At 33.9% G+C, this 17611-nt stretch overlaps 1 protein-coding gene across 2 annotated transcripts in view; it reads left to right on the plus strand.

Moving 5' to 3' along the window:
• Nuf2 (NUF2 component of NDC80 kinetochore complex) overlaps positions 1-17611 on the plus strand; it is a 42021-nt gene that overhangs the window by 8643 nt on the left and 15767 nt on the right. For both annotated transcript variants that reach the window (XM_013151328.3, XM_003468661.4), the window contains 8 exons: positions 2942-3084; positions 5102-5176; positions 6080-6156; positions 6833-6894; positions 11096-11193; positions 13524-13597; positions 15092-15188; positions 16262-16324. In XM_013151328.3, coding sequence (XP_013006782.1) covers positions 2962-3084; positions 5102-5176; positions 6080-6156; positions 6833-6894; positions 11096-11193; positions 13524-13597; positions 15092-15188; positions 16262-16324 — 669 coding nt within the window. In that variant the 5' untranslated portion in view covers positions 2942-2961. The remainder of the gene's footprint in view (positions 1-2941; positions 3085-5101; positions 5177-6079; positions 6157-6832; positions 6895-11095; positions 11194-13523; positions 13598-15091; positions 15189-16261; positions 16325-17611) is intronic.

A 17611-nucleotide genomic window follows, 5' to 3' on the forward strand; every position in this document is an offset into this window, starting at 1 on the left:
TATAATTTCTTCTTTTGGCTTTGGGCTTGACTTGCTTTTCTTTTTCTAGCTGTTTGATATGTAGCATCATGTTGTTTATTTGTATTCGTTCTGTTTTCCTGATGTGGGAACTCAATGCAATAAATTTTCCTCTAAGGACAGCTTTCATTGCATCCCATAGATTCCAGTAAGTTGTATCTGTATTTTCATTTGTTTGTAGGTATTGTTTAATTTCTTTTTTAATTTCCTCTGTGACCCACTGATTACTCAAGAGTGTGTTATTCAGTTTCCATGTGTTTGTGGGATTTTTCCAGTATCTTTTATCGTTAATTACTAATTTCATAGCGCTATGGTCCGATAGCATGTAAGGGATAATTTCAACTCTTTTGCATTTATTTAAATATGTTCTGTGAGTTAATATATGGTCTGTTTTAGAGAATGACCCATGTACTGCTGAGAAGAATGTGTATTCTGTTGTTGTTGGGTGGAATACTCTGTATATGTCTATTAAGTCCATTTATTCACAGGGCAATTCAGTTCTTTTATTTCTTTGTTGATTTTGTGTTTGGTTGATCTGTCCATTGGTGTCAATGGTGTTTTAAGATCTCCTATCAGAATTATGTTACTGCTGATTTGGTTTTTCATTTCTGTTAGTACTTGTTTTATATAACTGGGTGCTCTGGAGTTTGGTGCATATATATTTAAGATAGTTATCTCTTTCTCTTGAAGTTTTCCCCTAACCAGTATGTAGTGACCTTCTTTATCCTTTCTGATCATTATTGGCTTGAAATTGACTTTGTCTGCAAACAGAATAGCTACTCCTGCTTTTTTTTGGGGGGGGGGGTTCCTGTTGCATGAAGCATTGTTTTCCATCCTTTGACTTTCAGTCTGTAAGTATCCTTTTGAGTTAGGTGGGTTTCTTGTAGACAGCATATGGTTGGATTTTGTTTCTTGATCCATTCTGCCAGTCTGTTTCTTTTAATTGGTGTATTGAGACCATTTACATTAATATTAAGAACTGTTATATATTGGTTTATTGTTGACATATTATCTTTCTGCTGTTGCATGTTTATCTTTCTGCTCTGTTTAATTGTCTGCTTTGTTTAGTGATTTTTTTCCTAAATGTATCTAGGCTGTCTTTCAGTGTTCTTTGCAGGGTTGGCTTGGTGATCATGAAATTTTTCAGCTGATCTTTGTCATGGAAGTATCTTATTCTCCATCGAATTTGAAGGACAGTTTTGCAGGGTACATCAGCCTAGGTTGGAAATCATTTTCCTTTAGGATCTGAAATACATCACTCCATGCTCTTCTTGACTTTATTGTTTGTGCTGAGAAGTCTGCTGTAATTCTGGTAGGTTTTCCTTTATAGGTCATCTGTCTTTTCTCTCTGACAGCCTTTAATATTCTATTCTTTTGTTCAATTTCTGGGATGGTCATTATTAATGTCTGGGTGTAGATTTATTTTGGTTGTGACTATTTGGAGTTCTATATGCTTCACTGATCTTGATATCAGTTTCCAATCTCATGTTTGGGAAATTTTCATCTCTTACTTCTCTAAATATCCTCTTGACATCCTTTATGTTGTCCTCTTCTTTTTCATTTATCCCTATCAACCTTATGTTGTTTCTCTTTGCGTCATCCTGTAGGTGTTGAATTGTTATTTCCTGATTTCTTGTTATTTTTAAAAGATCTTTTCTTTCCTGTTCACTGGTTACAATCTTGTCTTCGAGGTCTGAGATTCTATCTTCACATTCATTGAGGCGGTTTTTACAACTTTCAATGGAGTTTTTGATTTCCTGTATATCGCTTTGCATCTGTTTTATGTATTCTGTTTGTTTCTTATATTGTTTATCCAGGGATTCTATCCTTTTGTTTAGTTCCTCCAATTTTTTAACTGCATCTCCTTTAGCTATGTTTAGCATCTGCTTCATTTCTTTTATCAATTCTTCTTTCTTCTGAGAGATTATTTCTAGTTTGAATTCCTTCAGGGCTTCCCATACTTGCTTCTTTATTTCAGTTACCATTATTTCAGGTATTTCAGTCATGTGGCATGTGTTTTCTTCTATGTATATGGCTCCTGGGCTTTCTTGGGATGGGCTGGATGTTTGAGATTGCATTTTGGTCTTTCGTTTTGTCATTTTCCTGTATTTTGGAGCTTCAAGTGTTGTTCCAGGTGTGGGAGAGAGGTCCGCCAGCCTGGGATTGGGTTCCCTGCGATGGCCCCACTCACTGGACCCAGCAGGGAACCACGGCCTGGTCCTCAGGCCAGGAAGAGTGTGTCCTCAGGCTGGGCGGGATTCCCAGTTGCCACTGCTACAGTCTCTGATTTGGCCTGGTCCCTGGTCCCGTGGGGAGCTGGCCTGGTCCCCAGGTCAGGAAGAAAGTTCCCGCGGGCTGGGCGGAGCTCCCACCCAGTGCTGTTACACTTACCTGTCAGTCTTGGTCTCAGGTCTGGTAGGGAACCGGCCTGGTCCCCAGGTCAGGGAGAAAGTTCCCACAGGCTCGTATCATCTGTTTAAATTGGCTACCATCCAAGTATTAATCAGGCCTGACCCTGCTTAGCTTCTGAGATCAGATGAGATTGGGCACATGCAGCGTTATATGGCCATATAAGATATGTTTAAATTGTCTGGTCCCAAATGTTTAAAGAGAAATACATGATTTCCCAACTGTCTCTCAACCAAAATCTTTCCGTTATGTGAGAGAGCAGCATTAGGAAAATTAGCATAAAGTGAAAGTACTACTTTGAAATAAAAGTTATTTTATGGATAGTTATATACATTTACATATATTTGTATATACACACGAAATCTTTATCTTGCTAAAATATTTGATGACAGCTGGCACGCTGATGAATAGTTCAACCTTCACTTGTTCATTTTGCTTTTTACTTTTATCAGTTTCCAGATAATGAGACTATTGATTGTGTGTCTGATCTTTCTTTCTTTCTTTCTTTCTTCAGACTAGAAGGAGACGTCCAAGATGGAAACTTTGTCTTTTCCCAGATATAATGTAGCTGAGATTGTGGTTCATATTCGCAATAAACTCTTAACTGGAGCTGATGGTAAAAACCTCTCCAAGAATGATCTTTACCCAAATCCAAAGGTAAAATTTGGTTGGGTTTGCATGTGCATGTGGTCTATGAGAACAAAGTGAAGGTGTGTAGTGTGGCAAGGAAGACAGATAGCTTCCTATTTAATATAGGTCAGTCATTTTTAATCTAGAGAAAAATCTCTCACCTAGTGTAATTTTAAAATAATGTTTGGTTTATATGTTGGGCAACGTCAACATTCCCATTAGGAATTCAGTTATTCAACAGTGCTGATTTTTTTTAAATGCTTTTAGCTGTGTTACAATATATTAAATTTTGTATTATTATTGGAGTGGTGGTATGAGAGTACCATTTATTGGTAGAACTTGGTGGAACTTATTCCACTGGTTTGCAACCACAAAAAATGCTTAGAAACAAGCCTCTTAGGGAGCTTAGAGAGTAATTTTCTTGGGTTATGCCCAGAAGGGAATTGCCTTGCTTTGACAGGTGTTATTTTTTATGCATTTAGTTATTAAATGCAAAAATGAACTATTTATGTGTCACAGAAAACCTCCAAGTTGCCTTTCAGTTTCTCATGTGTTGTAGTCAGGGGTTACACAGAGAACAATTCAGATCAGGACATGGAGTTTATAATATTTTTATAATGGTCACCGGGAGTTAACACAAGAAAATGCAGGAAATCTATCCACAACACCAAAGACGTAGATTATTTAGTCAAGTACCTAAACCCCACGGCAATGTCCCACATGAGTCCAGATAAAAACCCAGAGCTCAGGACAATGCGTCCCACGAGGCCAACTGGAGGTCCAGAGCCCACAAGAAGGACTCAGACCAGTCTCTTTTATGAATCTGTGCCGGGAGGACCCAAAGGTCAGCGGTGGAAGCCAGAAAGTCTATGCCATCAGGATGAAGGAGCTGTGCTAGTGGGATGAGGGTTCTACGCTGGAGCCGAGAAGTCACACTGACAACAAAGAACAGAGCTATCCTGAAAGGCACCACAGCTGTCCTCAGCGACACGGAGGCCCCGAGTTCCTCCGACGACAAGCACAGTCGGGTACATGCCAGGAAGCAGCATAACGAGTTCATCCTGGAGACCAAGTGGCACATGTCTTCCCCTCTGGAGCCAGGAAGCAATGCTCAAAGTGAGGACCAAAGCTTCTCCAAGAGAACCAACAGCTCAGACAGCAACTTGTAGGAGAACCCACAATGCCTCCTTAATGCCTCAACCCTCCCCACCTCCCTTCTTCTCTACCTATTTATCCTGGCAACCCTCCTCAGGTGGAGCAACTTTGCTCAATGCATGCTGATGTAGTCCAGCTGGCATTAAGTTGACCACAGTTCTTAACCCGTAACACCATGTTAGTCTTGAAATGATAATACAGGAAAACTTGATTTTTATGATGAAGAACTAAAACGTTTTGATTTTAGTATTTTTTAACTCTTCAAGATGGGAGAGTAAAGTAATTTCTAGGCCTTTAAGTACATTTTATTTTAGGAAAAGATTCCTGCATTTTCTGTCCATGTCACTTTTTTGCTCATTCAATAAACTTGTACGGTGTATAGATTAGAATATGTTTGCGGGCCAGCAATTGTAAACTATTGATTTAGAAGATTTTAAAAATACTTACTGCCCTATTACATTTATATCCCTTATCCTAAGTGTTTTCTTGAAGTTTAAATCTAAGAAAACCTTAATATCAAGGCAATAAACAAGTTTCTTGCAGTTTTTAAAAATACATCCTCAGTGTTCCAACATTTCTGCCACATACCTGACAGCCTGTTTTGAAAGACTACTTCTTTTGGATAACATGAGTGAGGTTACTTGGATTTAATTTGGAAATACTTGCTTGCAACTTGTTAAGTAACTCATCTTTACCATTTATTACATATGAACAAATTGTAAGTATTATTGGGTGTTTTAAAATTTGGAAAAATTTTGAAGTATGTCAAGGGGAATAGAGTACTTTTGTTGTCCTTTCCTTCCTTGCATTCATTGACTGTTGGATGATGATGAGAAATGCATCATTATAATCATGCATGAGAATACTAAAAGTTGTTTTTCTATATTAGCCTGAAATATTGCACATGATTTACATGAGAGCCTTACAAATCGTATATGGAATTCGACTGGAGCATTTTTACATGGTGAGTTTACTGAGGCAAAATAATGTTTTGGGTTTTTTTTATTTGTTTGTTTGTTTGTTCCAGTTGTTTTGCTTACAATATGTACTGTCTTTTGGATGAGAAGGACTTATCTTTAACAAATTCAAAGATTTGTATGAAATTAATGTCAATGCACAGGAATCTTAGACATAATAATGACTTACGTGGATAGCTTTAGTAAGGTGAAAACTATAGTAAAAGACCTAAATGACACAAATTATCAATGTTGTGGAATTGTTCATAGATTTATAGATCTATCTTCAGAGACTGTATTAAACAACTGCGAAGTCTTTGCAGATATTGTTCTCTTCTTAGGAAGGATTCCTGGATTAAAAGATATGCAATAATAGTGGAACGATTCAAATAAACAACTGAGCTTTTAGCAAATCAGATACTTCTAGTTGGAAAGATATGTTTCTTAATCTCTTTTTGCTGTGAAATCATGAAGGCATCCTCTGAAGATGTTTTGAGAATGTTATATCTCATTAGGCTGGCGGCATATTATTTAAAACTCAAAGAGTTTGCCACCTAGTGACTATGAAACCTTGCTAAGTTTTAGTTTCTTTGTTTATAAAATAAAGATAGCACTAGAAAGTTGGAAAAATTAAACGAGAATGTATGTAAAATGTCTGATATAGTACCTGCCGTTTAGTAAATGCTCACAATTACCTTTTCAGTTTTTCATTTATTTAAAGATTTATTAAGCACTTGTGAACCTGACATTACTGATATTAATACGAACTCTGATTTTGTTCCAAGAGCTGTTTTTTTCAAATTTAATAAGTTAATATAGTTTGAGGTTAACTATAATTAAAATTTTATGATTGAAGATTTTTCTCATTTTGTCTAGTCATTGTGTAACTTTCATTTTGTGACTGTGTTTAGATGCCAGTTAACTCAGAAGTCATGTATCCACATATAATGGAGGGCTTTTTACCTGTCAGCAATTTATTTATTCATCTGTGAGTAGATTTATCATTTTTTGTATGCATTCATATTTACATTAAACCTCTTTAATGATATGATTTTCTTTGCGAAGGAGTTCTGTCATCTTGTTCTGTACTCCATACCACAAATATTCAAAATAGTAAGTTGTACCAAACAGGATTGCCTCCTAGGACACAGAATACTTTCCTTTGACATTCTAAGATGGTATAAATCTAAAATAGTTTACTAGCTATATGTAGGAGTTTGAGTTCTTAGAAAGTCTTAGTTCCTTCCAGAGAATATTATTTGTTAATAGCTATAACTGTACCTTAGTATTTCATGAACACTTACACAATATACAGAAAAAGTAGATTTTAATGCTTTAAGATTATGCTTTGTAAGTCATGTATGGTGGTGCACACCTGCAGTCCCAGCACTTAGGAAGCTGAGGCCGTAGGATCATTGTGAGTTCAAGACGAGCCTGGGCTACAAAGTGAGCTCAATGCCAGCCTGAACTACATAGGGAGACTCTGTCTCAAAAACACACACACACACACACACACACAAAAAAGATTGTGTTGTGTAGTAGACTTCTGACTTGTCCTTTAACATTGAGATATACACCCAAGAAATCTATTTGGAAATGAAATGTTTATATCCTTATGGCTTTTTGTGTAATTCGGAATATACTTTTCAATGTTTATATTCAAGAGATTCATTCCTGCCCATCTGCCGGGTGAACGACTTTGAGATTGCTGATATCCTGTATCCAAGTAAGTGAGAATTAAAAAAATTTTTAATTTCTATATTCAATCTACCAGTTTACCTTTCCATTAATTAGTATAAAAGTAATAAGGAAATGGCTTTTAAAAAACATATCCCATCCTTAATAACAAATTTTTACATATCCTAGTACTGGAATTGGTTTTCTGTGTAGATCACAAAAATTTTTGATTAAATTTTTGAATCTTAAAAAATATTTTCTAAAATTTGGGAATACAAATAATATGCAAATTTGATATTGCATAATGTATTAATCTTAGTTTTACCAAATTAACAGTTATTTTTTTGCTATGAAAAAATTATGTTTTGTCACTAATAATATGTAAAATTCTCCTACCTTTACTTGCATGTCCCTTAATCCATTTGACTCTTAATATTTATCTGTTATTTTGAGAAATTTGGTGTGTTATTTTAAACTTTGTTTTTCATCCTCCTTTGGATCTCTTCATTGTTTATTGAAATATAATTTACGTACAGTAAAATACACGAATTTGAAATGTAAGTTGGACAATTTTTAACAAATGTATATTGTGTAAGCACCTCTGTAATCACCTATAGAGCGTTTTCCTGAACAGCAGAAGTTCCTTCCTTTCCCTTTGCTGTCAGCCTCCTTTGGCTGCTCTCATTACTTGGCAACCACTGGTATGTCTTCTGTCACCATAATTTTGACTTTCTGCAGTTTCATATAAATGAAATCATGCAGTCTGTACACTTGTGTCCACCCTTTTTAAGGGTAATGCTTTTGAAACTTATTGACATTCATTGCATTTATTAGTTCTTTGTTTCTTTTTAACTTGATATATTCTCTTGTAAGTATATAGTACAACTTTTTTTAAATTTTCTGACCAACAATAGCTATTTGACTTTTTTCTAATGTTGGTCCATTATGGACAAAGGTGCTGTGAACATTCTGGTATTTCCTCATGTTTACTTTGGATTTTAGCTTTTCTTTCCATGAGTTTTTTTTATTATTTGTTTTCTTTTTTTTTTGTTTTGTTTTGTTTTTTGTACAAGCTGAAGCCAATAATTTGCAACCCTTCTTTCCTTAAATAAAGATTTAGTGTAAATTTTTTTCAAGCTCTGTTTTAGCTGCAAGTTATAAGGCTTGATAGGTTGTGTTTTCATTTCATTCAATTCAAAGTATTTTCTACTTTTCCTTTTGACTTCCTTTTCATTGTCGTTATAACTATATTGTCTACTTTCCAAAACATCTGGGGATTTTCCAGCAGTCTTTCTGTTACTTTGTGACCAGGGAATGGACTTTGTATCACTTAAATAAAATTTATTCAGACTTATAGCCCAAAATGGTCTGTATTTCTTTACTCTGCTGACTATAATAAAGTGTCACAAACTTGTTAGCTTAGGGTAACATATATTTATTGCTGGTAGAAGTGAGAAATTCAAAGTTGGTTGCACTGCGCTTTATCTAAGGTGTTGTTAGGTGTACTTTCTCAAAAGGTGCTTGAGGAACCCTTCGCTTGCCTTTTCTATCTTATAATGCCACATTTCTTGCACATCTTGACTCGTGGCTTCAAGATCTTTAATTATGTCTGCATAACTCTAAGGCCACTTTTCTATAAATGATAACATGCACAGGTTCTAAAGATCAGAATCTATGCATCTTTGGGTGCTGTCACCACATGGTCTACCTTTGTTAGTGGTATGTGTACACCAGAAAGTATGTATGCTGTGGTTGGATGTGGGCCTCTAAACATTTTGATCCAGTTGCTTAATAGTAGTCAAGCTTTGTAGGTCCATAGAGATTTTCTTCTAATTATTCCATTGAACTATTAATAGATATAATCTTTACCTATGATTGTAGATTTGTCTGTTTTGGCTTTTATTTATTTTTTCTTTGTTTCTTAGTTTTGGAAGCCTATACTTTAGAATTATGTTCGTTACATCGAACATTCTGTGCTCTGAAATATATTTTATTTCATCTTAATATAGCCGTTCCAGTTTTCTTTTCAGTTGTATTACATATTTTTATATCATACTTTTATCCATTCTTTTCTTTAAACTTACATCTGTCTTTGTATTTGCAATGAATTTCTTACTGACAGCATGTAGTTAGGTCTTGCTTTTTTAATTTATCCTTTCAGTCTTTTGATTGGAAAATGTACTGTATTTACACTTATTAATATGATGTTTAAATTTACTTCTATTCATTTTATATTCTGCTTGTCCTTTTATTCCTATTCTTCTTATGTTCTTCTTTGGTATATTTCAATGTATTTATTTTTAGTATTTGCTATGCAGTTTAGTGTGTATGGTTTGCATATCATTATCTGTCTTCAGATACATTATATTTTACAAGAATATGTTTTGACCACTCCTGGTCTTTGTGTTACTGTGCTATAATTTTACTCCTGTAGAGATCATAAATACCTTGATATTGTTGTTAAATTTGCTTCAAAGAGTTCATTGTCTTTTAAATATATTTTTCAAAAGAGGAAAAAATAACCTACATTAACCTACTTTCTATGAAGCACATCTAATTCTTATATGAAATAATTTTTCGTTCCACTTGGAGGATTTCATCTACTATTTTTTGTATAGCTGATAAAAGCCTTTGTTTCATTTCCACTTTTGACAGTTTTGAGTGTGGAATCAAAGTGTTTTCGGTGCTTTAAAGATATGTTCCATTGTCTCTTGGCTTGCGTTATTTTTGATGAGAAAGTCTGTTGCTAGTCTTATCTTTGTTCTATGAGATGTGGTTTTGCTTTGTTTTATGCTGACTGCTTTTAAGGTTTTCTCTTTATCATGGGTTTCCAGTAATTTTAATATTATGTGCTTGAAGAGTTTGTGTTGGGTATGTTGTTTGGTTTGGTTTTTCCTGTTTAGATTTGTTCATCGTCTTGTACATATTTATAGATTTTGTAATTTTTGAGCAGTTCTAGTCTGTAAGTTTATCCTGTTCCTCCTCTTAGCAGAACTTCACTTACATACTTGTTCTATTGCTTGTTTTGTTTTTCTAGTTAAAGATGTTTCATTCATTTCTTTTTTCTTTCTGGCCTTTATTTTAGGTATCTTCTATTACTGTATTCAATTTCGCCAGTACTTTCTTCTTTATATCCAACCTATGTTAATACCATGCAGTAAAGTGTTTTGTTTTTGTTTTTTGTTTTTTTGAGACAGGGTCTCGCTATGCAGTTCAGGCTGGCCTTGAGCTTACTTTGTAGCCCAGGCTGGTCTCAAACTCGCAATGATCCTCCTGCCTCAGCCTCCTGAGGGCTGGGATTACAGGTGTGAGCCACCACACCTGGTGATACAGTATAATTTTTATTTCAGATATTTTTCAACCCTAAAAATTCGATTCACATCTTTTTAAGAACCTTTCTTTTTGCCTTCATAGTCCTAATGTTTTTCTTTCTCTTCTTGAACACCTAAAATAGAATAAAGGCTATTTTTACATGCTACTAAAGCTGCATCTCTTATTTCTGGCTATGTTTCTTTTGATTTTTTTCTTATTATGCATATTATCTTGTTTCTTCATATGCCTGGTTATTTTTGTTGGATGCTAAATGTTACAAATTTTATACTGTTGTGTGGTGGGTTTTTTTAATGTTTTAAATATTTCTGGTTATTTTTAAATACTAGTAGTTCCTTCATACTCATATGCTGATGACTTATCAGTGGAGAACTTATGTGTACTCTTCTACAGATCTCTAAAACTCTTATTCCTTATAGTTTGCTCCTCTGAAGTATTCAGGCTCATAAATTCTGGTTGCTTTGGCATATCCAAACTCTAAACTGTATCTTCTGAACTCAGTAAGAACTAAGAATTCTGTTTGTGTTCTCCTTGGCTGAACAACAACCTGAAAAGTCTCCCAGGTTGTGGGGTGGTACATTGGTACTTTCTCTCATTTGATTCTTTTGGGGATTGCTATTGTATTGACTGTGATCTAGTGTTAAAAGTTTCTTGCTTCATACATTTTGTCTGTTTTTTTAGTTGTTAAGGATAAGAGAGTCAATCTGGTCCCTGCAATTGTGTCCAAAAGTTGTTTATCTGTTTTTGTTTGTTAGTAATACAAAGATAACCTTGATTTTTACCTTAAAACAGATGCCGTACACTTTGTTATTGAGTATAGGCTTTATATAATGTGAACAAAATAATATGGGAAAGGATGAATTCTGTTTTTTATATTACTTTGTTTCAAAGGTTTAATTCAGTCTTGCTTTCTGTTTTAGAAGCAAAACGGACAAGTCGATTTTTAAGTGGAATTATCAACTTTATTCACTTCAGAGAAGCATGCCGTGAGACATATATGGAATTTCTTTGGCAATATGTAAGATTTAAATACGTTTATGTGTCACATATAAGATCATTAACATTATTTATGAACTATTAATCCAATTGCTACATGGCATTTAGAATTAAATTTGGTTTACTATTCATATAAAGTTTCAGACTGTAGTTAGTAGAAACCATACAGTGGTACCTTGGTTCACAAACTTAGTTCTTTCTACAGTTCTTTGTCACAAACTGAACTGAATGAGAACCAAATGAAATTTCCTCATAAGGTTAACATTGAACCTAACCACTAAATTTGATTTGGTTCTTGTTGGTTTTGATTTGTGACCAGCATTTGGAAAGAATTAAGTTTGTGAACCAAGATAACACTGTATTTCAAAAGAATATTTTCTGTTAATAGTAAGGGACTGGGTTTTTCTTTTAATCCTGTAGCTGAGGCTTTTTTTTTTTCTATATTAGGAAATGTCAGAAAAGAGAACATCGATACCAAAATTTACATTTTTTTCTCTGAAGAATTTGTAGATAGTGTAGAGTTCTTTAAGTAACTGAGATATTTGAGGTTAATGTTGGCCTTTTAATTAATGGTCTAATTGTGCTGTTACCTTTTGTTACCCGGTATTGAATTATATGATTCAGTGCAAGGGAATCACTATAACACATAGAAACTCATTTTTCGTCCTTCAGCAGTTTAGAGAATTTAGGAAGATTATGGGTCATTTGTATGATTTGTTTTCAGTTGTCCTTGTTTTTGTATACTTAGTCTTAGAAGCTACAATTAAAGTCAGACAATTTGCCCTGAGGCTCCAGCTACACTGAATTGTGTTAAGTACTTTGTTACACAAGTCATGCCAAGTTTATACTTGTTGAGCATCATAAACTGTTTGTAAAGATTACACATACTTATGCCAACACACATGCATTCACATAATTTTGTTTGGCTAATGATTTCTCATTTTTTTTAAATGGAAAAAGGTAAAACAAAATTCCATAACAAAATAAATAATAACAGTTAATACATTACATATTGTTATCTTTATAATAGTTATTCAGAGTACAAGATATAGGCATTTAAATTTTCTCCAGTGGGTACTAGCACAAACCTCCTTTTCTGGGATCTGAGAGACACTAATAGTATGACTTTCTTTTTTTTTTTCCTTTTTCCCTTTCATCCTTTTCCTTTTCCTCTCATCTTAGATCCTTTTTCCTTTTGAACAATTCCTATTTCACAGTATCTGTTGTACATTTTAGACCTTATTTATTCCTTCAGTTTCTCACACTAGAGAGACAATATGATGTTTACATATGTGAGTCTGATTTATTTCACTTATGAATATGGTCTCAAGTTGCATGCATTTACCCATAAAAGTCTTCGAGCTTATCTTTTTATGGCTGAGTTGCCATCTATTGTATAAAAATCCCCATCTTTTTTTGTTCATCCTTTGGTTGATGAGCATTTGGGGTTGTTTCCAAAATTTAACTATTACAAATTGTGCTGCTATAAACATGGGTACACATATATTACTATAGTATATTTTTAATTCTGGGAAGATACCCAGAAAGGAATAGCTGGGTTAAATGGGACCTCTAATTCTAGCTTTTTGAGAAATCTCCACACTGATTTCCACAGTGGTTGCATCAGTCTACACTCTCACCAACTGTAGAGGTGGGTTCCTTTTTCTCTAGAGCCCCTCCAACACTTGTTATTAGTTGATTTCTTAAAAATAGCTATTTTCTCTGGGGTGAAATGGAATGTCAGAGTTGTTTTAATTTACATTTCTTTAATAACCATTGATGTTGAAATTTTTTTCATCTATATTTGCCATTTGTATTTCTTCATTTGAGAAGTACATAATCATCTCAGATGTCCATTTTTGGATTGGGTCTTTGAATTGGGGGGATCTGATTTTTTCTGTTCTTTGTATGTTCTAGATATAAGTCCACTGATTTCTCATTCTTCAAGGCATAGTTTAGTTATGCTGCATCTCATGAAGCCTTCTATGGTCACCCTTTCCAGCTTTTTCCCCAGTTGGTTTAACTGTCACTATTCTTTATTCCCTTATCAGTATTATAACAAGTTGTAGGGGTTTTTTAATTCATATCTCACTATTCAAAGAGACAGAAAGTACTTAACTATTTGCAATCCTTTTGGACTACAGAACCTAGCACAGTGGCTGTATGGTAAGGACTAAACATTTTTGTTAAGTAAAGAAATTTTTAACTTAAATGTCACTGCTACTTAAATTTCTTCTGATAATGAAAATTGTAGGATGAGTAAACATTTTGGAGTCTGCTATTTAAAAAAAAAAATTATCTTTGTTCATGTTGAAAAGTGCTAATATGAGATTATTAAAATTGCTTTAATAGAAATCCTCTGTGGACAAAATGCAGCAGCTAAACACTGCACACCAGGAGGCATTAATGAAATTGGAGAAACTTGAGTAAGTAGGGGATTTACAAATAAATGCAATTTTAAAATGCAAAGTGAAATATTGACAGTATATTAAATCCCTACAATCTACCATGTCTCTGTTTTCTCTTAATACGTGACAGAATATCTGATTGTCTTTTCTAGAAGGAGAAAAACAAGTTCTTATATCTATGTCTTAATTGTGTGATCTGTGGCTTCATTCTCATTACTGTGTTAACCTGATTTGTTTGAAGACATTAACTTAGTTGCCTAATTTGTATCTGCAGTATTTATCTTATTTAGATGAGTAACACTCTGGACTCTTTGTTCCTTCAGATAGTTAATCTTGTTAAAAATGTTTACTCTTCTCAACAGTGTTCTCTTTTGATCTCAAAAGTTATCATTCAGGTGTTTGATGTTTTGGCCTTCCTTAAATATATAGAAGCTCTTTAAGTTACAATGGAATTGTGTCTTGATGAATCCGTCTTAAGCTGAATATGTCTACTGAACAACATAGCTTAGTCACACACTGTACTGTAGGGAAAAGTTGTTTATCTTCATGATTTCCTGGATTATTCGGAGCTAGAGCTAGATGTCCAGTGTCACCACCTATCACTAGCATAGGAAAAGATTAAAATTCAAATTATGAAGTACAATTGTTTTTGCATTACTGTAAAGTTGAAAATTCATTAAGTGAGACCATCTTAAAGTGAAGATCATCTCTAGTGACTTTTGTTGGTATTGTTGAGGTTACTTCTTGCAGGTGGGAGCTTCTCTGACTTGTGTCTGATAAAAATTGCTTTTGCAGTTAACAAGAAGCTGAAAAAAATGGAGATAGAGGCACATACTAAAATTTAGCATGGTAAAAGACACTGTTATAAACCAGGTTAAAAAGTAACAAGCTATGAGAGTATATTTGCAGTAAAAGGTACAAACTTTCACCAACTCTTAATAATAAAACCCATGTAGTATTCCTAACATACGCAGAATGCCTACAAACTGAAAGGAAGAGAGGAAACTTACTAGAAATATGAGCAAAGCCTCAAATGATTTACAAACCAATAACAACAGATAGCTAATGTATCAGGGAGACAAAAATTAGAGCATGCATATGAAAGAAATTCATATTAGACATGTATATGTGCGATTAGGACGGATCAGTAGAACAGAATAATACATGATGTATGAGTAAGAGCTAAGAAGCAAGGAAATCTGTGACACGTGAGTAAGAACTAAGAACCAAAGAGTTCATTGTATTCAGAGTACAGTTAGATAGGGTTGATATGGGCAGGGCTGAATGCATAGAGTTAATGGTTGAAAACTAAAGACTCTCACATGGATTTTAGTTCCTTTCTTAACAGAGACTTGGTTATCTATTTTAAATGGCCTTCATACCAAAGTGTAAAATCTAGAAATAAGAAATTAGGAGCTCCTCAAAATTATTTGATGGCAGAGATTTTATTTTGGTCTTTCAAAGTCAGGAATAATGTTAAAATGTTACTTTAATCTGATTTGTTTTGTTTAGTTCTGTTCCTGTTGAAGAGCAAGAAGAGTTCAAGCAACTTACAGATGATATTCAGGAGCTGCAACAATCACTAAATCAGGAGTTTCGTCAAAAAACGGTATCATAAAACATGTTAGAATTTAAAATGACATTGCAGCTATATAGGGGCATGTAGTGGGCATGAGCATATATCTTTCAGGTATCAAAGATAAAATTATACCTATTTGTGTCCTTATTTTGAATGTATCTTCCCTAATGAGTATATCTCCTCTCAACCATGTACAATTATGATGGTTGGTTTTTGTTGCCAAAGTTCTGTGCAGTCTGGATGAATAGACTTTTAGGGTTCATTGCTCTACGCTTTCTTAGACGCTACATCAGACCTTTAGTGGTGCCTCAGGATTTTGTAAAATTCAAGAGAAATAATAGTCTCAGCCTCTGTTAGATACCGTGCTTCCTGAAACATTATATAGTTTGTTTTTTTTTTCTCTCTCTCTTTTTCATTTTTATCGGTACCGAGGGTTGAACTCATGACTGCCCACTTGCAAAGCAGGCGCTTATGCCACTGAGCTAAATCCCCAGCCCAAAGATAACTCTTTTTTTTTTTTGTCTTTTTCATTTTTATCGGTACCGGGGATCGAACTCACGACTGCCTGCTTGCAAGGCAGGTGCTTATGCCGCTAAGCTAAATCCCCAGCCCTGCTTCCTGAAACATTAACTCAAAGAGTTCACAATTTTCATGTTAGATCATTTTACTTTCACTTTGTATCTTTGCAAAGCTGAGGCTGTGACAAAAAAAGTAAGTGCCATGTGAAAATCATTATAGGAGAAAATGAGAATTTCTGTCCCATCTGATTACAAGATATATGAATGTATACAGTACCCAGTAGATACACATAGCTAATTAGTAAATAGTTGTGGTTGTTTAATAATTCACTAAAACTTTTCTTTTGTCTCATAATATTTTATCAAAGGGTTACAACATTATGAGGGCAGAATGCAGTTGTTTTGGACTTAACTACTTAATAAAAAAAATCCTATATATTTATTTTGGTCTAGGAACATCATGAACAATTTGAGAATATCTGATCTAACTCACTTAACTCTTCTTTCTTACCTTTATTTTATGAGAAAATAGTAAGTGACTAACCTTTGAACCATTTTAAAACATTTGTTTACTTTTTCCTTTAGATAGTTCTGCAAGAGGGAAATTCCCAAAAGAAATCAGATATTTCAGAGAAAACTAAGCGTTTGGTAAGCATCTTTTCTGTTAGTTAGCATTTAAAGTTGGGCTATACTGTGTGGAGGATTATTTTAGCTGTGTATTAAGACAGTCAATCTTTTTACCTTTGAAATCAAACCATTTTAACTGTTTTCAGTTTAAATACATCACAGTTTTTAAAAACAGGTTTTAAAAACAGCAAGACACAAAAATTTATAGAGAAAATAAAAATTACCTAAAAGATAACCATTGCAGTTTGATATATAGTCTACCCCCTCCAAAAAAAGTTTACATATTTCAGGAAAAGAAAAAATTATATAAATACTTTAATAGTAAATTTATTGAGACACCATGAAAATCCTAACATGCATATGGACAAAGCAGTCAGTTTACCAAGAGTCAATGTGTGGTATGTACTAAATATTTGAATTTGAAATTTACTTAGATATTAACTATCCCTCATTTTTTCTCTCATTCTTTTTACTAGCAAATACTTTCATCTGAGTAATGCCGGACGGATTAGTCACTTTTTTCTGCTCTGTTTAAAATAAGGTTTAAGAAATGACTATAATAGCAAGTTTAAGCTTTTTAAGAAAGAAATGTGATGAAAGTCTGTACTACTATAAGGAAAATGACCTCTAATTTTGTAGAATATTAAAAGAGAGTAGGTAATGTGATTTGCTGAATTCTAAGAATAAAGTAACAGACTCCATGAAAATAACAGAATTGCCTTATTTCAAATATTTAATTAACTGATCAAAAGGTAAGAACTACCTTCTTTTTAAAGCTAAAAAATTTAAACAAATTATACCAACCATGCACTAATCCATTCCTGTCATAAATAAATTATACACGCATACACACACACACAGAGATAAGGATGCAGAGACAGCCATCAAGTATGTATGAAAGGCCTCCTTTCCCAGCCACCTCACCTCAAAGTGACATTCTTCTTTTTCCATGGCATTTGTGCATACACACAATGCATATAGTCATATGACGCTGCTTTGACGTGTTTTTGTAAAAATGTGTTTGTGTTGCTTTCATACAAATGTGTTTGCATTATACATTGGTCTGTGAATTAGTTCCTTAATATTTCTAAGAAATCTTCTATGTTAGTATATAGAGTGATAGTGTCTGAAAACAATGAATCATATCAACAAGTATTTGGGAAAGAGATGTATGTCAAGTTTTTTAAATGTGATTTCAAACTTAGCAAGATTTTAAGAAAATTTGTGGTTATTCTTACCTTTAATTCTCTAAGATGACCCCCCCCCTACAATTTTTTTTTTTAAGAAACAAGATTTCATTGTATTGTT

Source organism: Cavia porcellus, unplaced genomic scaffold (genome assembly GCF_034190915.1).
Source record: "Cavia porcellus strain 051 isolate PalLab524CR breed Dunkin Hartley unplaced genomic scaffold, mCavPor4.1 scaffold_7, whole genome shotgun sequence".
Lineage (NCBI taxonomy): Eukaryota > Metazoa > Chordata > Mammalia > Rodentia > Caviidae > Cavia > Cavia porcellus.